The sequence below is a fragment of the Salvelinus alpinus genome, chromosome 2 (assembly GCF_045679555.1).
Source record: "Salvelinus alpinus chromosome 2, SLU_Salpinus.1, whole genome shotgun sequence".
NCBI classification, from domain to species: domain Eukaryota; kingdom Metazoa; phylum Chordata; class Actinopteri; order Salmoniformes; family Salmonidae; genus Salvelinus; species Salvelinus alpinus.
Window position 1 is genome coordinate 56,642,093 of NC_092087.1, and position 23,392 is coordinate 56,665,484.

A 23,392-nucleotide genomic window follows, 5' to 3' on the forward strand; every position below is an offset into this window, starting at 1 on the left:
TGTGGGAACTCCTTCAAGACGTTTGGAAAAGCATTCCAGCTGAAGCTGGTTGAGAGAATGCCAAGAGTGTGTAAAGCTGTCATCAAGGCAAAGGGTGGCGACTTTGAAGAATCTAAAATATATCTTGATTTTGGGGGGTTACTACATGATTCCATATGTGTTATTTCATAGTTGTGAGGTCATCACTATTATTCTACAATGTAGAAAATAGTAATACAAAATGAAAAACCCTGTAATGTGTAGGTGTCCAAACTTTATCTATCTGGGGGATTGGAAATGATGCAGACATTTACATTGATGGAAGCTACAATCTATCTGCAATATTAAATAAACATTTAAAAAAGGGCTGCCTTATAAAAATAGAGCTCTAAGTGTCGTTCTTCTGTTTGTTTTTGTCTACTGCAGAGAAGCGAACAGACACCAACGGCAGGGTTTATTTTGTTCACCACACAACGCGGATGACTCAGTGGGAGGACCCACGGACACAAGGGTCAGTTAAACTTCTAAACAAACAACACAAGTATTGTACTGTTAATTAAGGCTCTTGCATGACTGTCGATGCCCTGTAAATAAGTGTGTGTCTGTCCCTCCTGTAGGCTGCTGAATGACAAGCCCCTACCTGAAGGCTGGGAGATGAGGTTCACAGTGGATGGCATCCCCTACTTTGTGGACCACAACCGGAGAACCACCACCTACATCGACCCTCGCACGGGCAAATCCTCCCTGTGAGTCTAGTAAACCCTCAAGTGTTCACTCACCCTTTGATTGCTGGCCGGCTCTCTAATCTCTAGACTCGCTTCCTCATTCACTTACGTGCCAACACACGCACTCACATATTTTAAATACTTAGTTTTAATCCACAAATCGCATTAGTCGAAGTTCACAGGTGCACTCACCCACCTAATTGACCATTCCCTAAGCTCACCTCCATTTTCCCAGGAAGTCAAAATCCTAGTTCAAACCATTGGAGAAAACCCCTCACAATGATCGCAAACTGTTTTTAATACACAATGAAATTAAACACAGACTACCCCTTGAGGATCAGGAGACTCTTGGGAATGTTGTGGTGGACAGTCATTACAATTGCTTCACGTGAACCTGGTAAAATGAAGTTTGTGTTATGGCAAGTCACTGGATGGCTCTGAATGCAGTGTCAGCATGCAGTCAAAGCTACTAGCTAACCACATTTGGAGCCAACTAGTGCTCTCACATCGTCTCCTGATGTCAATAGCAGATACAAGTTATATTCATAATAGCTAACATGGCTAGCTAACATGCATTAGGAGAAAACAAGTTATATTAATTGGCTAGCTGGTGTTAGCAAAGGTTTCAATGGTGACTCAAGTAGGGCTGGGCAGGATACCATATTTTACTATATACCGGTATTATGCACGGACCGGTTTGGGTTTTTACTTTACCTTCTATAACGGTATTTGAATGTTTGGTTTGTTAAATGTGATACGCCGTGTGTAAAGACCATTTGTATAGTTTACTCCGCTACTTGAGTCATCCCTCTCCGCTCTCTTTCTCTCTCCGTGCAGCTTTCCACACAGACCTAGTCCCACCCCCTGTCACTCAAGGAGCGTGTTTGTTGTTGCTTGACCACGAGCCACTTAAGTTCAGTCTGCATGGTACATGCAGCACATGCAACAATGTTGATGACAACAATGTTTACACTTTGATCTTAATATAAATCCACAAGTGTTCAATAATTACAATATTAGTTTGTTTCTTACATATGCAAACAGCTGTTTGTATTTTCAAAGCAAGTTAAGCTAAATCGTGTTAGCCACTAATGCTAATCGCTAGTTAGCTGGCAGAGTCAGAGTGAACGGAGCTAGCTAATACAGCCTGATACCAGTACTGGTGGAGGCTTAAATCAGCATGTTTGTGCAACAGTATCTGCTAAATCAATTAGGAATAGGCAAAGCATGAATATATTAGCTTATATGAATAAAGATGTAATGTATCCAAAGATTATAGCGTCCCCTAGGAAACACAGAACATCACTTTGGTTCCAAACCTGTCACAATAACTTGTCCATGGCATTTTCATTCGTTGTCATGTCAAACAACACTGTATTCAAAGTGCCCACTATTATTTATTTTCTAATTATAATAAACATTCTATTTCCATTATTCCAAAAGTTCACTCAAGTGTTTTGATCTAAATCGCAATTGCAACATTTGGTTAAAAATAAGGCCTAGTATTTTTGCCCATATTGAGGCAGTGTGGAATGATCTCAAACGAGTGTAGGAAATGCAGGAAATTATTTTAGGTTGAAGTTGAATTGAACAGTATAAAACAATCAGAATGGAGAAAGACCCATTGAAATAATTGAGAATATCTGTGTTGCCACCCTAGGGTCACGCACTACTCATAAAGGAAATTTAGAACTTTTATTAATCAAGAACATAAAATACCATTTGATATTTTGGCCATATCGCCCAGCCCTAGACTCAAGGAGCGCTAGGTAACCAGTTAGCAAACAATGCATTTTAAGGTATTACAGTCACAATTACCCCTGGGGTGGCAGGTAGCCTAGCGGTTAAGAGCGATGGGCTAGGAACTTGAAAGGTCAATGGTTTGAATTCCTGAGCCGGCAAGTTTGAAAAATCTGCCGTTCTGCCCTTGAGCAAGGCATTTAACCCCCAACAACAACTGCTCCCCGGGTGCCGATGACGTGGAAGTCGATTAAGACAGTCCCCCGTACCTCTGAGGGGTTGGGTTAAATGCGGAAAACACGTTCTGGTTGAATACGTTCAGTTGTGCAACTGACTAGGTATCCCCTTTCCCTTTCTTTCCCTGGTGAACTGTATAATTATTTAGCCATTTCAACAATATTATTTTTTATTAAAACTTTTTTTGCCATTGCCCTCATTGGTTTCCGTGCTTTTGAAGCGTGAATTTGTCCAAGTTGTCATGACTCGAGCTTGGTTAGCAACGTTTGCTATCCACCGTAGCACTGCAATTTTGTTGCCCCAAATTCTGGGGCGGGGCTTAGCGAAGGTTCAATTGTGTCACTCAATACAAAGATGTAAAATGTTGTACTCCAGTGAGACCCACGTCAACAAGCTCATGCATTTAATCTTTGCTTCCCACAGTGAGAACGGGCCCCAGATCACCTACGTCAGGGACTTCAAAGCCAAAGTGCAGTACTTCAGGTTCTGGTGTCAGGTATGTACCCTACACACCCTGAATCCTAGTTTCAAGTTTTTGTCACGTGCACTAGTACACGTGCTTGCTCTTTCCCAACAATGCAGTAGTACTATACATTTTTTTTTAAATAAGAAAAAGTGAACTTGAACAACAACACAGGAAATATAAATAATAACACAAAGTAAGTAAGCTATATACAGGGTCAGCGCCAATACCATATACAATGTGCAGGGATACTGGCGTGGTAGGGTTAGATATGTAGGGTGGTAAGGTGACTAGGCATCAGGATATATGATAATCAGAGTAGCAGCAGCGTATTTGATGATTGTGTGTGGGTGTAGAATTCCGTATGAATGTGTGTGCGTGAGTAAATGAAGAGCGTGTGAGTGTGTAAAATGTGCATAAAGTGTGTGTGTGTGCATGGAGACAGTGCAAAAATATAAACGTCAATGCAGAAAGTCCATGTAGCCGTTTTGTTGGATATTTAGCAGTCTTATGGCTTGGGGATAGAAGCTGTTCAGGAGTCTGTTGGTGTCAAACTTGATGCTCCGGTACCACTTGCCAAACGGAAGCAGAGAGAACACTGGCTTGGGTCTTTAACAATTTTCCGGCCCTTTTCACACGGCCTGATATAGAGGTCCTGGATGGGAAGGAGCTCGGCGCCACTGATGTTAGAGTGCCTTCGGAAAGTATTCAGACCCCTTGACTTTTTACACATTTTGTTAGGTTACAGCCTTATTCTAAAATGTATTAAATTGTTTTTACTCAGTACTTTGTTGAAGCACCTTTGGCAGCGATTACAGCCTCGGGGCTTCTTGGGTATGACTCTACAAGCTTGGCACACCTGTATTTGGGGAGTTTCTTCCGTTCTTATCTGAAGATCCTCTCAAGCTCTGTCAGGTTGGATGGAGAGCGTCGCTGCACAGCAATTTTCAGGTCTCTCCAGAGATGTTCTATCGGGTTCAAGTCCGGGCGCTGGCTGGGCCAATCAAGGACATTCAGAGACTTGTCCCGAAGCTACTACTCCGTTGTCTTGGCTGTGTGCTTAGGGTCGTTGGCCTGTTGGAATGTGAACCTTCGTCCCAGTCTGAGGTCCTGAGAACTCTGGGGCAGGTTTTCGTCAAGGATCTTTCTGTACTTTATTCCGTTCATCTTTGCCTCGATCCTGACTAGTCTCCTATTCCCTGCCACTGAAAAACATCCCCACAGCATGATGCTGCCACCACCATGCTTCACCGTAGGGATGATGCCAGGTTTTCTCCAGATGGTGACGCTTGGCATTCAGGACAAAGAGTTAAATATTGGTTTCATCAGACCAAAGAATCTTGTTTCTCATGGTCTGAGAGTATTTAGGTGCCTTTTGGCAATCTCCAATCGGGCTGTCATGTGTCTTTCACTGAGGAGTGGCTTCTGTCTGGCCACTCTACCATAAAGGCCTGATTGGTGGAGTGCTGCAGAGATGGTTGTACTTCTGGAAGGAACTCTGGAGCTCTGTCAGTGACCATCAGGTTCTTGATTACCTCCCTGACCAAGGCCCTTTTCCCCCGATTTCTCAGTTTTGCCAGGCGGTCAGCTCTAGAAAGAGTCTTGGTGGTTCCAAACGTCTTCCATTTAAGAATGGAGGAGGCCACTGTGTTCTTGGGGACCTTCAGTGCTGCAGACATTTTTTGGTACCCTTCCCCAGATCTGTGCCTCAACACAATTCAGTCTCGGAGCTCTACAGACAATTCCTTCGATGAGGTCAATTTCGAGTCTCATACCAAAGGGTCTGAATACTTATGTAAGTAAGGTATTTTTGTTTTGCGAAGGCACTGGGCTCTCTGCACCACCCTCTGTAGAGCCATGCGATCAAGGGCGGTGCAGTTGCCATACCAAGCAGGGATGCAGCCAGTCAAGATGGCCTCAGTTGTGCAGCTGTAGAAAATTTTGAGGATTTGAGGGCCCATGCCACCATGACTATGGTGTTGTAGGCAATGAACAGCATTCTCACATAGGTATTCCTCTTATCTAGGTGAGTGAGGGCAGTGTGGAGTGCAATTTGAGATTGCATCGTCTATGGATCTGTTTGAGCAGTATGCGAATTGGAGTGGGCCTGGGATGATGGAGATGATTTGTTCCATAACCAGCCTTTCAAAGCACTTCATGATTACAGATGTGAGTGCTATAGGGTGGTAGTCATTGTGGCAGGTAGTCTTAGAGTTCTTAGGCACAGGAATGATGGTGGTCAGCTTGACACGTGGGGATTACAGACTGGGACAAAGAGAGGTTGAAAATGACAGTGAATATGCCTGCCACCCGTCTTGCACACGCTCTGTGAATGCGCCCTGGAATACTGTCTTGCCCCCCCCCGAGTCCTAATGAGTCTTGATCTGATTTTAAAACCTTACTGACGTCGGCCGCGTAGCGCAAGATCACCCAGTCCACTGGGTCAGCGGGGGCCCTCGTGCACGGCTCGGTGTTGTTTTTGTCGAACCGTGTATAAAATGCATTGAGTTCATCTGGTAGAGAGGCAAAGTTGGCCAGATCACAGCTGGGTCTTTCTTTGTAATCCGTAATGGACTGTAGCCCCTGCCACATGCATTGGGCATCAGAGCCTGTGTAATAGGATTCCATCTTGTTCCTATATTGTCCTTTTGCTGTTTGCTGTTGATTTCCCTGAATCCAATGTCCTGTCTGCTCGATGAATGGAGAATCCATCTAGTTGGATAGCCATGGGGCCATTGTCCGAAAGCCCTGTTTCATCAAAGCACCGAATATTGCAGTTATGAGAGTCCATTTTATTATCAAGTGACTGGCCAATAGAATGGAGGGAGTAGGTGGCCGGCGTGTGGATAGCCTGAAAATCGGAATTACACAGAGCCCAGGGCAGATTAGTTTAAGTTGAAGCCAGAATTGAGGGTAGTAACTGCCGATCTGATGTTCAAAAGTTCTTGTTGATCATAAGAAATCATAGTGGATGCATTTCGTGCAAAAATAGTAAAGATAAACACAAAAAGAAACACAAAATAACAAAGTTGGCTCACAAGACGGCAGCCATACAGTACGGCGTCATCTTCAATCACTACTAGATCGTAGTGTGCACTTTATATCCTCAGAACCACCTCTGCCCTTCTAATAAGTATTGTTTTTGTTTTTCATTTGGACACTCTTGAAAACAAGATTCGAGAGATTTCATTCTGCAAAACTTTAAATAAATATGCAGTGAGTCTTTGGCATTGTGTCCCAATTCTCCCAAAGTATGCACTTACAAGTGCACTCTACCCCATGCCTTTAAACGGAGAATTGGTGTATTTAATGCCGGGCTAGAGGGAGATTCCACCAGACCTGGGTCAAAATATTATTAGACATTGTTACAATACTTTGAGTGTTTGCTTAAGCTTGTCTGTAATGCCTCGTGGGTGGATTTGCACTTTTTGGGACTTTTGTATTGGTTCCATTGCAACAGGCAAGCTCAATCAAGCACAGCTCAAGTATTGGAACCCAGATCTGGCTTCCACCAGTCTAATTTTCCTTTTAAATCCATGAAGGGAAGTGAACACGTGCACTCTTAAGTGAAAATTAGGAGTTGCCCTTAAGTCGAATTGTCACTTAGATTCCCATTGACATTAATGCATGACTAAGAAATGTGACTTAATTGGAAGTTAGGATTTGTCATTTATGGCAGAAGGGTAGAGAATTGGGACCCCTAGTTATTCCTCTTGTTCCTGGGGCCGTAAACTGAGTAATTCTCTTCGTCTTCCAGCAACTGTCAATGCCACAGCACATCAAGATCACCGTCACCCGCAAAACCCTGTTTGAGGATTCATTCCAGCAAGTGAGTGTATAAAAAAAATGATATATTACAAAGAAATAAATAATAATATATTAAGACACCACTGCACTGGCTGTTTTTGTAGTCCTGTGAATAAAAAATAATAATAACACTAGTTGAAAAGACATCAGTGTTAGAGAAATAGTTTTAGAGAAATATTTTCTTTCAGTACTCTATTTCTGTACCATTGCCTGTGGTACAGAATAGCGGATGAATATAGGGGCTGTGTTCCAAGAATAGTCGAACGTTGTAACTGTTTCCAATTCTGTATCCATCAGATGATGAGCTTTCATCCACAAGATCTCAGGCGGAGACTGTGGATAATTTTCCCCGGAGAGGAAGGCTTGGACTACGGAGGAGTGGCAAGGTGAATTCTGATAGGTTAAGTATGAACTCATATTAGAGATCATTGCCGATTTGAATGTTTCTTTTTTTTTTATGCGTGCGTGTATGGAATGGTGTGTGTGTGGTATGTTCTTATATGGTGTGTGTGTGTGTGTGTGTGTGTGTTCTCAGGGAGTGGTTCTTCTTGCTATCCCACGAGGTGCTGAACCCAATGTACTGCCTGTTTGAGTATGCCGGCAAGGACAACTACTGTCTCCAGATCAACCCTGCCTCCTACATCAACCCCGACCACCTCAAGTACTTCAAGTTCATTGGACGATTCATTGCCATGGTACCTACCTCAATACTCTCTATGGGGTGAAACTTGACTTCCACTTAGGTCGAATTTCCACACTATTTGGTTGGAATAATATTGTGAAAATTATGATAATGCCTTGTAGTGTAAAAGCTGTTTGAAAAGACCACCTGTTTTGGTGGGATGGAGTTTTGGCCTGCCTGGTGAATTCACCAGGTGGTTAATTAGTTAACAGACAAATAAGAAAGAGTTCCAAATAAGAAAGAGTTCCAAACAACAGCTAGTTTTCAGTTTCCCCCTCCCCACTCAGATCACCCCCAGACAGTTCATTTAAAGTTATTGCTTGAGAAATTGCTCTTGGCTAAAAAGCTGTTTTTGTTTTCAAATTGTCTAAAATAAACAATCACAGTACGGTACTTAATTGTTACCCAGATATGATTTAATATGGAGACGACAACTGCTGCGTTATGCCTTTTTAAGTTTGTTTGGTGCCGAATTAACACAACCCTGAAATAAGCCACACTCTCGTTCCTGATCACATCTTGGGCTGTGGCGGTCATGACATTTTGTCAGCCGGTTATTGCCATGCAAGACTGCCGGTCTCATGGTAATTGACCGTTAATTAACATAAACACGTTTAGCATCTCCAAGCCTACCCGCATACAAGCCGCTGATGCCCGCCTTTGGAACATCTACATTTAAAAAAAGAAAAAGTGATAATTTGAAACAGCTAGATTTATAGTTATTTGGCAACTTTAGTTGTGAATGATACAAACCTTAAAAAGCCTTAGAAATCAAAACGTATATGGGCTGCGTGTTGCGACTAAAGGCTCTTTGCCACACGCTGTTCTCTCAAGTGATCATATTTTCACCCATTACACTATTCTCAATTTAATCTTGTCTTTACCAATATGTCAAATTCGTTGATTTAGAATGGCCTGTTTTCAAGTGGGCAGGAACAGGGTCAAGTAAAAAAAGGCATGTCTTCTGTATGCACTGGAATATCGAATGGAGGCCACTTTCCCACTGGTATGTTTTACACTCATGCCGGGTAGAGGTTACTCCGGTTATTTCAAATCAAATATTATTTGTCACATGCGCCGAATACAACAGGTGTAGACCTTACAGTGAAATGCTTACTTACAAGCCCTTAACAATTTAAGTTTTAAGAAAAAAATACCCTCCAAAATATATAATTAAAGTAACAAATAATTCAAGAGCAGCAGTAAAATAACAATAGCGAGACTATATACAGGGGGTACCGGTACAGTCAATGTGCGGGGGCACCGGTTAGTCGAGGTAATTTAAGGAATACCTAGGATAGGAGAAAGTAATCCTTCTCACCCCCCCCCCCCCCCCTTAAAAGATTTAGATGCACTATTGTAAAGTGGCTGTTCCACTGGATGTCATAAGGTGAATGCACCAATTTGTAAGTCGCTCTAAATCAAATCAAATCAAATTTTATTAGTCACATACACATGGTTAGCAGATGTTAATGCGAGTGTAGCGAAATGCTTGTGCTTCTAGTTCCGACAATGCAGTAATAACCAACAGTAATCTAACCTAACAATTCCACACTACTACCTTACACACACACACAAGTGTAAGGGATAAAGAATATGTACATAAAGATATATGGATGAGTGGTGGTACAGAACGGCATGGCAGATGCAGTAGATGGTATAGAGTACGGTATATACATATGAGATGAGTACTGTAGGGTATGTAAACATAAAGTGGCATAGTTTAAAGTGGCTAGTGGTACATGTATTGCATAAAGATGGCAAGATGCAGTAGATGATATAGAGTACAGTATATATACATATGAGATGGGTAATGTAGGGTATGTAAACATTGTATTAAGTGGCATTGCTTAAAGTGGCTAGTGGTACATTTTTACATAATTTCCATCAATTCCCATTTTTAAAGTGGCTGGAGTTGAGTCAGTATGTTGGCAGCGGCCGCTAAATGTTAGTGGTGGCTGTTTAACAGTCTGATGGCCTTGAGATAGAAGCTGTTTTTCAGTCTCTCGGTCCCTGCTTTGATGCACCTGTACTGACCTCGCCTTCTGGATGATAGCGGGGTGAACAGGCAGTGGCTTGGGTGGTTGTTGTCCTTGATGATCTTTATGGCCTTCCTGTGACATCGGGTGGTGTAGGTGTCCTGGAGGGCAGGTAGTTTGCCCCTGGTGATGCGTTCTGCAGACCTCACTACCCTCTGGAGAGCCTTACGGTTGTGGGCGGAGCAGTTGCCGTACCAGGCGGTGATACAGCCCGACAGGATGCTCTCGATTGTGCATCTGTAGAAGTTTGTGAGTGCTTTTGGTGACAAGCCGAATTTCTTCAGCCTCCTGAGGTTGAAGAGGCGCTGCTGCGCCTTCTTCACAACGCTGTCTGTGTGGGTGGACCAGTTCAGTTTGTCCGTGATGTGTACACCGAGGAACTTAAAACTTTCCACCTTCTCCACTACTGACCCGTCGATGTGGATAGGGGGGTGCTCCCTCTGCTGTTTCCTGAAGTCCACAATCATCTCCTTTGTTTTGTTGACGTTGAGTATGAGGTTATTTTCCTGACACCACACTCCGAGGGCCCTCACCTCCTCCCTGTAGGCCGTCTCGTCGTTGTTGGTGATCAAGCCTACCACTGTAGTGTCATCCGCAAACTTGATGATTGAGTTGGAGGCGTGCATGGCCACGCAGTCGTGGGTGAACAGGGAGTACAGGAGAGGGCTCAGAACGCACCCTTGTGGGGCCCCAGTGTTGAGGATCAGCGGGGTGGAGATGTTGTTACCTACCCTCACCACCTGGGGGCGGCCCGTCAGGAAGTCCAGGACCCAGTTGCACAGGGCGGGGTCGAGACCCAGGGTCTCGAGCTTGATGACGAGTTTGGAGGGTACTATGGTGTTAAATGCTGAGCTGTAATCGATGAACAGCATTCTCACATGGGTATTCCTCTTGTCCAGATGGGTTAGGGCAGTGTGCAGTGTGGTTGCGATTGCGTCGTCTGTGGACCTATTGGGTCGGTAAGCAAATTGGAGTGGGTCTAGGGTGTCCGGTAGGGTGGAGGTGATATGGTCCTTGACTAGTCTCTCAAAGCACTTCATGATGACGGAAGTGAGTGCTACGGGGCGGTAGTCGTTTAGCTCAGTTACCTTAGCTTTCTTGGGAACAGGAACAATGGTGGCCCTCTTGAAGCATGTGGGAACAGCAGACTGGGATAAGGATTGATTGAATATGTCCGTAAACACACCAGCCAGCTGGTCTGCGCATGCTCTGAGGACGCGGCTGGGAATGCCGTCTGGGCCTGCAGCCTTGCGAGGGTTAACACGTTTAAATGTTTTACTCACCTCGGCTGCAGTGAAGGAGAGCCCGCAGGTTTTGGTAGGGGGCCGTGTCAGTGGCACTGTATTGTCCTCAAAGCGGGCAAAAAAGTTGTTTAGCCTGTCTGGGAGCAAGACATCCTGGTCCTCGACGGGGCTGGTTTTCTTTTTGTAATCCGTGATTGACTGTAGACCCTGCCACATACCTCTTGTGTCTGAGCTGTTGAATTTCGACTCGATTTTGTCTCTGTACTGAGACTTGGCCTGTTTGATTGCCTTGCGGAGAGAATAGCTACACTGTTTGTATTCGGTCATGCTTCCGGTCACCTTGCCCTGGTTAAAAGCAGTGGTTCGCGCTTTCAGTTTCACGCGAATGCTGCCGTCAATCCACGGTTTCTGGTTTGGGAATGTTTTTATCGTTGCTGTGGGTACGACATCGTCAATGCACTTCCTAATGAACTCGCTCACCGAATCAGCATATTCGTCAATATTGTTGTTGGACGCGATGCGGAACATATTCCAATCTGCGTGATCGAAGCAGTCTTGAAGCGTGGATTCAGATTGGTCGGACCAGCGTTGAACAGACCTGAGCGCGGGAGCTTGTTGTTTGAGTTTTTGTTTGTAGGCTGGAATCAACAAAATGGAGTCGTGGTCAGCTTTTCCGAAAGGGGGGCGGGGGAGGGCCTTATAAGCGTCGCGGAAATTAGTGTAACAATGGTCTAGTGTTTTTCCAGCCCTGGTAGCACAATCGATATGCTGAAAGAATTTAGGGAGTTTTGTTTTTAGATTAGCCTTGTTAAAATCCCCAGCTACGATGAATGCAGCCTCAGGGTGTGTGGTTTCCAGTTTACAAAGAGTCAGATAAAGTTCGTTCAGGGCCATCGATGTGTCTGCTTGGGGGGGAATGTATACGGCTGTGATTATGATTGACGAGAATTCCCTTGGTAGATAATGCGGTCGACATTTGATTGTGAGGAGTTCTAGATCAGGTGAACAGAACGACTTGAGTTCTTGTGTGTTGTTATGATGATCACACCACTTCTCGTTAATCATAAGGCATACCCCCCCGCCCCTCTTCTTACCGGAAAGATGTTTGTTTCTGTCGGCGCGATGCATGGAGAAACCAGCTGGCTGCACCGACTCCGTTAGCGTCCCTTGAGTTAGCCATGTTTCCGTGAAGCAGAGCACGTTGCAATCCCTGATGTCTCTCTGGAATGCTACCCGTGCTCGGATTTCATCAACCTTATTGTCAAGAGACTGGACATTGGCGAGTAGTATGCTAGGGAGTGGAGCGCGATGTGCCCGTCTCCGAAGCCTGACCACGAGACCGCCACGTTTTCCCCTTTTTCGGCGTCGCACAGGGTCGCCGGCTGGGATCAGATCCATTGTATTGCGTGGAAGGCAAGACACTGGATCCGTTTCGGGAAAGTCATATTCCTGGTAGGAACGATGATGAGTTGACGTTAATCGTATATTCAGTAGTTCCTCCCGACTGTATGTAATGAAACCTAAGATTACCCGGGGTACCGATGTAAGAAATAACACGTAAAAAAACAAAATACTGCATATTTTCCAAGGAACGCGAAGCGAGGCAGCCATCTCTTTCCGGCGCCGGAAGGGTGTTTTTCTGGATAAGAGCGTCTGCTAAATGACTTAAATGTAAATGTAATTGAGGTAATATGCCTTCCTCTTGACACCGCCTGGTATAGAGGTCCTGGATGGCAGGAAGCTTGGCCCCAATGATGTACTGGGCCATACGAACTACCCTTTGTAGTGCCTTGCGGTCGGAGGCCGAGCAGTTATCATACCAGGCAGTGATGCAACCAGTCAAGATGCTCTCGATGGTGCAGCTGTAGAACCCCTTGAGGATCTGAGGGACCATACCAAATATTTTCAGTCTCCTGAGGGGGAATAGGCTTTGTGGTGCCCTCTTCACAACTGTCTTGGTGTGCTTGGATCATGATAGTTAGTTGGTGATGTGGACACCAAGGAACTTGAAGAGAATGTGGGTGTGCTCGGTCCTCCTTTTCCTGTAGTCCACAATCATCTCTTTCGCTGCGCAACAGGTGATATTCCGTCCAACCTCTGTATGCCATGGGCTCTCCAACCCTGTTCTTGCAGCTACCCAGTGCTTTGGGAAACCAAGTGAAATCTGTTTAGGAACATCGATTGTCACGTTTTCACAACTAAACATATTTCATTAAACTGTTAACAGCCCCTCTCTCTGTGCACTGGATAAAGAAATTAAGGAGAGAGGGGAGGAGATGGTAACTCAGTGGTGAGATATTCTGTAGCGAAAAGTAATGTCACCCTATTAATTATGAAAATATTGAAAATGCCCTATTATTAGGCTATTCAAAATCAAGTACAAATTCACTGTAATTGTAGGCTAGACCAATTATGTACCAAAGATATCTTAAATCAATATTTAAAAAATAAAAACAATTCTGCCTTGTATAATATATGGTATGTATAAAGACACAATCATTATTTTAATTCAGTTTTTTTCAGGCTTGGGCTCATACAGTGCATTTGGAAAGTATTCAGACCCCTTGACTTTTTCCACATTTTGTTACATTACAGCCTTATTCTAAAATTTATAAAATTAAACCTTTTCTTTGTCAATTTACACACAATACCCAATAATGACAAAGCCTAAATAGGTTTTTATAAATTTTTGCAAATGTATTAAAAATAAAAACAACTTAATTACATAAGTATTCAGACCCTTTGCTATTAGAAGCGAAATTGAGCTCAGGTGCATCCTGTTCCCATTGATCATCCTTGAGATGTTTCTAGAACTTGATTGAAGTACACCTGTGGTAAATTCAATTTTATTGGACATGATTTGGAAAGACACACACCTGTCTATGTAAGGTCCCACAGTTGACACTGCATGTCAGCGCAAAAACCAAGCCATGAGGTCGAAGAAATTGTCTGTAGGGCTCCAAGACCGGATTGTGTCGAGGCACAGATCTGGGGAAGGGTACCAAAAAAAAATTCTGCGTTGAAGGTCACCCAAGAAAAGAGGCTTCCATCATTCTTAAATGGAAGAAGTTTGGAACCACCAGGACTCTTCCTACAGCTGGCTGTCCAGCCAAACAGAGCAATTGGCGGAGAAGGGCCTTGGTCAGGGAGGTCACTGACAGAGCTCCAGAGTTCCTCTGTGGAGATGGGTGAGCCTTCCAGAAGGACAGCCATCGCTGCAGCACTCCACCAATCAGGCCTTTATGGTAGCTACTCCTCAGTAAAAGCCACATGACAGCCCACTTGGAGTTTGCCAAAAGGCACCTAAAGGACTCTCAGACCATGAGAAATACGATTCTCTGGTCTGATGAAACCAAGATTTAACTCTTTGGCTTGAATTCCAAGCGTCACGTCTGGAGGAAACCTGGCACCATATCTCTACAGTGAATCATGGTGGTGGCAGCATCATGCTGTGGGTATGTTTTTCAGTGGCAGGGACTAGGAATCTAGTCAGGATCGAGGGAAAGATGAACGAAGCAAAGTACAGAGATAATTGATAAAAACCTGTTCCAGTGTGCTCAGGACCTAAGACTGGGGTGAAGGTTGACCGTCCAACTGGACAAAGACCCATAGCACACAGCCAAGACAACGCATGAGTGGCTTTGGGACAAGTCTCAATGTCCTGGGTGTCCCAGCCAGAGCCGGACTTGAACCAGATCGAGCATCTCTAGAGATAGCTGAAAATAGCTTTGCAGCAAAGCTTCCCATCCAACCTGACAGAGCTTGAGAGGATCTGTAGAGAAGAATGGGAGAAACTCTCCAAATACAGGTGTACCAAGCTTGTAGAGTCATACCCAGGAATACTCGAGGCTGTTATCGTTGCCAAAGCTGCTTCAACAAAGTACTCAGTAAGGGGTCTGTGATATTTCCCTATTTCAAAAAACCTGTTTTTGCTTTGTTATTATGGGGTATTGTGTGTAGATTGATGCAGGGGGAATAATTTAAAAAAACTTTTAGAATAAGGCTGTAACGTAACAAAATGTGAAAAAATAGGAGTGGTCTGAATTTTTTCCGAATGCTCTGTATATAGGCCTATGCATAAGCTCTAATATGCATATGGATGTTTTGAATCCATTTTGTTAGGCTTTGAAACAACATCCACAACGACCATGTTTTCCACCCTGTTTCAACCTGTTTTTATTTTTTTATTTTTTCAAATTGATCAATCACAGTGAGGGTGAGTTTTTTAAAACCACATACTGTTTTAATGGTAAGTGTTTGATGTGATTTTCAATTGCATTTGCATTCATGTCAGAGTGGTTAGAGAGACAATAGAGCCCTGAGTGACCTGATGATCGTTAGCGAGTTGGGTACTACCAATGAATGTCCAGAGTGCATAAGATTACCGTGACTCAACGGTCACGTAGAATTTCACTGCGGTCATGACTGATGACTGCCGGTGTGGCGGTAATACTGTCACCGCAACAGCCCTTCACATCCCTGGTTCATTATGTTTCTCTCCAGGCCTTGTTCCATGGGAAGTTCATCGACACGGGATTCTCCCTGCCCTTCTACAAGCGCATCCTGAACAAACCCCTGGCCCTGAAGGACCTGGAATCCATCGACCCGGAATTCTACAACTCCCTCATCTGGATCAAGTGAGTCCGGGAATTGGGAGTAGAAATGGGAATTGGTGTGAACAGCTTTCCTTATAAATGGAAACTGCTGTTGATTGTTATTGAGTGAGGATGATTGGGAGATAAGTGTAAGAATGATTATAAGGAAGAGGAGAAGAGGAAAATGTATGACTATAACGACGATGGCGCAGAGGAGGAGCTGATGAGGATGACTGCCCTCTTGTGATTCCCAACCACCAGAGATAACAACTTGGAGGAGTGTGGTCTGGAGATGTACTTCTCTGTGGACAAGGAGATCCTGGGGGAGGTCACCACTCACGAGCTGAAGCCAGACGGAGGCAATGTCTTGGTCACTGAGGAAAACAAAGAGGAATACATCAGGTAGGATTGCTTTGAAAACCAACTACACTGAACTAAAATAGAAATGCAACATATAAAGTGATGGTCCCATGTTTCATGAGCTGAAATAAAATTATCACAGAAATGTTCCATACGCACAAAAAGCTTATTTCTCTCAAATTTTGGGCACAAATCTGTTTACATCCCTGTTAGTGAGTATTTCTCCTTTGCCAAGATAAAACATCCACCTGACAGGTGTGGTATATCAAGAAGCTGATTAAACAGAGTGATCATTACACAGGCGCACCTTTTTGCTCCGGACAATAAAAGGCCTCTCTAAAATGTGCAGTTTTGTCACACAACACAATGCCACAGATGTCTCAAGTTTTGAGGGAGCGTGCAATTGGCATGTTGACTGCAGGAATGTCCACCAGAGCTGTTGCCAGAGTATTGAATGTTCATTTCTCTACCATAGGCTGCCTCCAACGTCGTTTCAGAGAATTGGGCAATGCATCCAACCGGCCTCACAACCGCAGACCATGTGTATGGTGTTGTGTGGCCAAGCGGTTTGCTGATATCAAAGTTGTGAGTTGTGCCCAATGGTAGCAGTGGGGTTATGGTATGGGCAGGTATAAGCTACGGACAACAAACACAATTACATTTTATCAATGACAATTTGAATGCACAGAGAAACCGTGATGAGATCCTGAGGGCCATTTAGTGCCATTCATCCGCAGCCATCACCTCATGTTTCAGCATGATAATGCACATCCCCATGTCGCAAGCGTCTGTACACAATTCCTGGAAGCTGAAAATGTCCCAGTTTTTCCATGGCCTGCATACTCACCAGATATGTAACCCATTGAGCATGTTTGGGATGCTCTGGATCGACACATACAACAGCATGTTCCAGTTCCCAGCAACTTCATACAGCCATTGGAGAGGAGTGGGACAACATTCCACAGTACACAATCAACAGCCTGATCAACTCTATGCATTAAGCAAATGGTGGTCACACAAGATACTGACAGATTTTCTGATTCACACCCCTAATTTTTTTTTTAAGTATCTGTGACCAACAGATGCGTATCTGTATTCCCTGTCATGCGTAATCTATAGATTAGAGCCTAATGAATGTATTTCAATTGACTGATTTCCTTATATGAACTGTAACTCAGTAAAATCTTTAAAATTGTTGCATGTTGAGTTTATATATATATTTATATTTTTGTTCAGTGTAGAAATCTGTGTGTGTGTGAACACTTTCTTTATCAGATGTTTTTTCTAACAGAAGAAAGCAAGTCTTCTGACACATCGGTGTGTGCGCGTGTCTGTCTTTGTGTCCCCCTGTGTGTCTGTGTCCTTCCTTCAGGCTGGTGGCAGAGTGGAGGTTGTCCAGAGGGGTGGAGGAGCAGACCCAGGCCTTCTTCGAGGGCTTTAATGAGGTCCTCCCCCAGCAGTACCTGCAGTACTTTGACGCCAAGGAACTGGAGGTACACAATGGGTTAATTCATAGACTGATCAAATTAGTTTCTGTAATGAAGAAATGTGACGTGAAAACCACTCAGTGCCCAAATAGAGGCCTCCTTTTAATCTAACCGTATGGCTGTTAAACAGAGACCTACCTTCAGTATTTCAACCTTTCCTTTCTAGTGCTAATGTCTTGCACTGAAGTATCGAGTGCCTCGGCCCTAGACTGTTGATTCTCGGGGTCAATTTGGAAACCAGCAGTGGTCATTCACCACAGTAGCGGGTAAAAAAAAATAAAAAATCTCCCAAAGTGATATCCGGTCCCACCACCAGGTGGTGCTGTGTAGCATGCAGGAGTAGACCTGGTGGACTGGGTTCAAAACTCACTCAGGGTAAAAAGTCACTCTCCCGGAGTGTACAGCGCTTCCCTATTTGAGTATGGTGTAACGTAATATCTGGTCGTCCCCCCCCCCCGGTCCGTCCCCCACCAGGTGATGCTGTGTGGCATGCAGGAGATAGACCTGGTGGACTGGCAGAGGCACACCATCTACAGGCACTACGCACGCAGCAGCAAGCAGATCCTCTGGTTCTGGCAGGTCAGCATGGCTCTACCGTTTTAATGACGCAGTTCATTAATTCATGAATTATGGAATATTGTGAAGGGGTGTTTGGCATAGTTTGACGCGTAAAATGTTCTGACGTGAAAATGTTAATCCCAGTTTGTGAAGGAGATGGATAATGAGAAACGTATGAGGCTGCTGCAGTTTGTCACCGGCACCTGTCGGCTTCCCATGGGCGGCTTCGCTGACCTCATGGGTACGTTGGAGAATAAATAATACATGTATTTGAAAAAGTTAGAGAGAAGGCTGGCTAACCCCTGTCGTTCCTAATATAAGATATGTTTTGTTCTATTCTTTCAACTAACTCACACCTAAAGGGATTGTTTATGGATACCGAGCAAGTAATCCATTGAAGTTGAGGATTCAAATATATATTTTGGGGTGCATTTTATTTATATTTATCTGCCAAAATATAGGCAACACCAATATTAAGTGTCTTAATAGGGCGTTGGACCACCGCGAGATACCAGAACAGCTTTCATGCGACTTGGCATAGATTCTCTGGAGCTCTGTTGGAGGGATGAGATGCCGTACTTCCACGAGAAATTCCATCATCTGGTGTTTTGTTGATGGTAGTGGAAAATGCAGTCTCAGGTGCTGCTCCGGAATCTCCCATAAGTGTTCAATTGGGTTGAGATCTGGTGACTGACACACACACACACACACACACACAACCCTTTCAACCCCCTATGCTCCTTTTGAGACCCATCTTTCAAAGTCGCTGAGATCTCTTCTTCTAGTCATGATAGCCAAAATATTGGGCAACTGGGCATTTGTATACATGACCCTAAGCATGGGATGATAATTGCTTGATTAACTCAGGAACCACACCTGTGTGGAAGCACCTGCTTTCAATAAACTTTGTATCCCTCATTTGCTCAAATGTGTCCTTTATTTTGGCAGTTAGCTGTAGATGGAAATGGACAAACAAGTATGGACTGCTAGACCAGGCCCAATTACAGACATTGAGCAATTTTATGTTACTTGTGTGGATGAGAAGTGAGGAGAGTTGTATCGAGTAATATTTTGTTGTTGTTTTGTTAGGGAGTAATGGCCCACAGAAGTTCTGCATTGAGAAGGTGGGCAAAGAAAACTGGCTTCCAAGAAGTCACACTTGGTAAGTTCCTTCATGGAGTTACTCACTGGTAGTTTTTAAGCACTTTCACTGACTGAATATTAAACGTTGCCCTGCCACACAAGACTTCTTTTGATGTTTTCAATTCGACCATAGACGACCTTCCCTCTCTTTCTTCAAACAATGCATTTTGTTATCAAATATCTAATACATTTTATGCCACTTTTATCAAAAGCAACTCTGTACAGTGAGAACATAAATGTTTACTATGTGTCTGTGATCCCCCGCCGGATTGAACCCCACAATCTTTGTGTTTCTAGTGCCATGCTCTTACCAACTAGGAAGTCTGTATCATTTATCTACTTACAATGTAATTGTCTCATTCTGTATTCCTTTTGTGTTTGTAAAGCTTTAATCGACTGGACCTGCCCCCCTACAAGAGCTACGAGCAGCTGAAGGAAAAGCTGATGTTTGCCATTGAGGAAACTGAGGGCTTCGGACAGGAGTAGTAACATGGGGATGCCAAAATGGCCGCCACGAGGAGCCGTTTTCCACACGACGTTATGCTCTCCAGCACTTTGTTCTGTCTAGGTTTTAGGCAACAGCACTTTTCCCCCAGGACCTGGCTCTCTTTGTAAGGGCAGAAACTGACATCCACTCCTTTCTGCAGTCCCGAGCCCCATTATAGACACACCCCCTGCACCTAAGGTGGAGTCAGTCCGTCTCCATGGTGATGACCCTTCATACTGACTGATTTACCTTTCACCTCCTAAATTGTGTGACCCTGTTGCAGCTTGCCTTATTCAGCCCACGTGTCCGGGAAGGGAGGAGGGAGAGAGGGAGGGAGGAAGAAAGAGGTAGGGATTGAGAGGAAGAGGGGATGTTCCCTCCCCAACTCACGTCTGTCTCTGTCTCATCTCCACACCGCACCACAGTAGTTAAATAATCACGGAGACTATTCAATATGCAGTACAATGTCAGCCGTCATTTCTTCCCTTCCTCTCCCTGAGCCCTGATTTGTTAAGTGTATGAATGGATGGATGAATTAATGCTAGGATCGAGTGCTGCGGATTCTTCCAAAAAGACCTCTCATCGATTTGACATTTAGAGATTTACAGTATTACTTGATTTAACATGTCGCTTTCTGAAAGAAATATTGACACTTAAAGCATCTACTTTGCTGGCACACCACCGTGTTGTGGCAAAAGGTATTTGTGAATGTTGCAAAGATGAAAAGCTATATTTTTTACGTGCAATAGAATAGTTTTCTAGTCAGCTGTTTATGCCCTTAATATAGATAAACCAGACATTTAATTATTTACTGCAATCCAAAGTTTTTGTTTATAAGTCCGTTTTTAATCAAGTCTCTGTATTGATTTCAACCCAGAATATGGAGAATGCTTTTTTTTATAGCCAGGAATCATTGTAGTAAAACAGGGTCGTATTCATTAGGCCTCAAATGGAAGAGAAGTGACAACGTTTTGTCTTAGTGCTCAAGCCATTTTTGTTTTCTGTTTGAAACTGTTTGTTTTTTGTGCCTGCTGAAGACGACCCTGGTTTGTTGTCATTTTGACAGACCTTTTCTTTCCCAAAAATTCAGGATCAGCACTACTGATTTGAGCTGTATAGGGGTTCAAATGTATACGCTAATAACTTTGTTTTTATTTTTATGGCAAACCGAGTGAGTTACTAATGACGTGGGAGTGTCAGCAGCGTGTCAAAGACAGCGGCTAGGTGAAGAGTACATTTTAGGAGTACATTTTAAGAATGGGATAATTAGGAAATTAACTAAGACAACAGCTTGTGAGAATCACTCCCTCTGAAAGGTATCACTTTCCTTTTTTGTCCTATAGAGAATAACTAATAACTCCGTGATTTAAAGATCAAACAATTAAGTGTCCAAACTAGTTGATTTTAATGAATGCCCGGCGTGTATACATGCATATACAGTATGATGCAGGGAACTTTTTCAAATGGCGTACTTACTAAGTAGAGCTAAGTATGAATGAACCCGAGTATACAGTATAAGGTCATGTCCCAGGCCCATAGCCCTAAGAAATATACTGTATATTCATGTTAAGTGAATAAGAGGATAAGAATGACAATAACAAGTAGTAGTTAACGTAATTAACTCAACACCAATGCGACCCTAGTTTTATAGGGTTCAGTTTTGTCATTCTAGATATTTTGTTAAAAGTGTGAAGCTAAACATTGCATCACCTGTCCCAAATGATGTTAGCTATATTTTAAAACCACTGGAGTGAGCGTAGGAAAACGACTGTGAATCAAAAGTAAAATATGAACCATGTCCATGCACAACCGCAAATGGTCAGCACTGTGTTTTGAGGAAAAATATGTTTGGTAATAGGCAACATTGTATCTTAAAAATCTAGACACCAAACAGACAAGCCCAGAGTCAAGTCAAGATAAGTTCTAAGCTTAGTTTCAGACAGACCGATGGGAGAAGGGGAAAAAGGCTTGCCAGAAAACAAACGGGTTGTGTTAGGCACCACATGGAAGAAAATGGACTCAAACCGGGAGGGACTACCTGGACTTGTCCTCATTCTCGTTTCTCATTGCAAAATTTTGCAAAACCTTTTCTGTCTCGTGACCTGATAAACACCAGCCTGTTGATTGGCATTGAATGAGATCTGCCACTTCTGACCTTTTTGTGTCCTCTGCTTCTCAGGCATATCTCTAACAGGCCTCTCGGTAGGATTTCTTCACAGGAAAAGTGGAAGTGTAATAAAGTTAGATGAAATATAGCTTTCACTCATGAAATGTTTAGGTCACGTGTGTATTTGCAGTCAAATCAAACATGTAAGTGACACACAACCTTGTCCTGAGTGTGTTATTTTAATGCACTGGACACCAACTTACATATTTGGCAAAAATATTGTATGTTAACCCCTAGGCTGTCTTGGCTATGAGCATCTGGGTCGTGTTCAGTAGTTTGAAAACGTTTTGAAACGGATGTACTCCTTGAACTTGTCCAATAAGAAACACATTTTTTGTTTCAAAATGTTTTAAAATCGCCATGTTATTGTAATGGCTGGTCTCTGTCTTGGCTCTGAAACCGTTTTATATAACTGGGTGAATTGTCAGGGTGATTCTGTCCCATTTCTTCACTGCATACTCATGACTTCTTTGCCACACGCACCCATTCTGGCTCACCACTTCGTAGTGCACTGCCTTGTGAAGAGATTGCTGTTATTTAAATAATAATTTGTGAATTAAATGTAGAAAACAATGGAAAATTTAACAAATAACAAGCGATAGCACCTTACTCGGCTGATTAACCACTTTTTTGGGGGGCGCTGTTCCCAGATCATAGTGGAATAAAATGTATAGAAATATGCAGGTGTTAACTACTACTTTAACTTCTAATGATTGGATTGTAAATCATGTTGATAGTGTATTCACTGTATTTTTCTTTGTAAAAGCTCTAACCTTTTAATAAAAGGGAGTTTATGGTTCGATACTATTTATTTTTTCTTATGTGAATGTGAAGAGGAAGGATCTTTGATGTTAATGTCAAAATTAATTTAGAAAATTCTGAAATAAAACAATGGGCAACTGGAACTTCAATCTTTGTTATATTTGAACTTTGTTTAGTTTGATCAATTTGATATCCTACTTGATTGTATGTGTGCACTCATTTCAACGAGTTTGCAGACCAGCTGGCTGGAATGTTTACGGACATATTCAATCTATCCTATCTGTCTGTGGTCCCCACTTGCTCCAAGATGTGCACCATTGTTCCTGTACCAAAGAAAGCAAAAGAAACTGAACTATAAATTACTATTTCCCTGAAGCATTCACTTCTGTCATCTTGAAGTGCTTTGAGAGGCTACTTAAGGAATATATCACCTTACCCGACACCCTAGACCCACTACAATTTGCATACTTCCCCAACAGATCCACGGATGACTCAATCACCATCGCACTGCTCTATCCCATCTGGACAAGAGGGATACCCATGTAAGAATGCAGTTCAGTGACTACAGCTCAGCCTTCAACACCATAGTGCCCTCGATGCTCATCACTAAGCTCGGGGTCCTGGACCTCTTGACGGGCCGACCCCAGGTGGTGAATGTAGGCACATGCATGTCTCCAACTCAATCATCAAGTTTGCAGAAGACACAAGTGGTAGGCCTGAATACCAACAACGAAACAGCCTACAGCAGGGGTTCCCAAACTTTTTTGGCCCATGACCCAATTCTGATCTAAAACAAATCTCGCAACCACGTGAAAAAAATAATAATTAACAGCCTGTTTACTTTTTTATTTGGGGCTATGGCAGTCAATTGAAAAACATTCTAACAGTATTTCTGATTGTCTTCTCAAACTGTGACA

General features: G+C 43.3%; 1 protein-coding gene across 1 annotated transcript in view; it reads left to right on the top strand.

Moving 5' to 3' along the window:
- Window positions 1-22,624, top strand: part of LOC139565394 (E3 ubiquitin-protein ligase Itchy-like) — a 74,062-nt gene extending 51,438 nt beyond the window's left edge. The window contains exons 12-24 of the mRNA XM_071385703.1: window positions 406-490; window positions 597-725; window positions 3,105-3,177; window positions 6,902-6,973; window positions 7,249-7,337; window positions 7,487-7,646; window positions 15,420-15,553; window positions 15,773-15,913; window positions 17,244-17,364; window positions 17,833-17,937; window positions 18,061-18,157; window positions 19,006-19,078; window positions 19,446-22,624. Of these exons, the coding sequence (XP_071241804.1) occupies window positions 406-490; window positions 597-725; window positions 3,105-3,177; window positions 6,902-6,973; window positions 7,249-7,337; window positions 7,487-7,646; window positions 15,420-15,553; window positions 15,773-15,913; window positions 17,244-17,364; window positions 17,833-17,937; window positions 18,061-18,157; window positions 19,006-19,078; window positions 19,446-19,545 (1,379 nt within the window). The 3' untranslated portion in view covers window positions 19,546-22,624. The remainder of the gene's footprint in view (window positions 1-405; window positions 491-596; window positions 726-3,104; window positions 3,178-6,901; window positions 6,974-7,248; window positions 7,338-7,486; window positions 7,647-15,419; window positions 15,554-15,772; window positions 15,914-17,243; window positions 17,365-17,832; window positions 17,938-18,060; window positions 18,158-19,005; window positions 19,079-19,445) is intronic.
- Window positions 22,625-23,392: the final 768 nt, after the last annotated feature.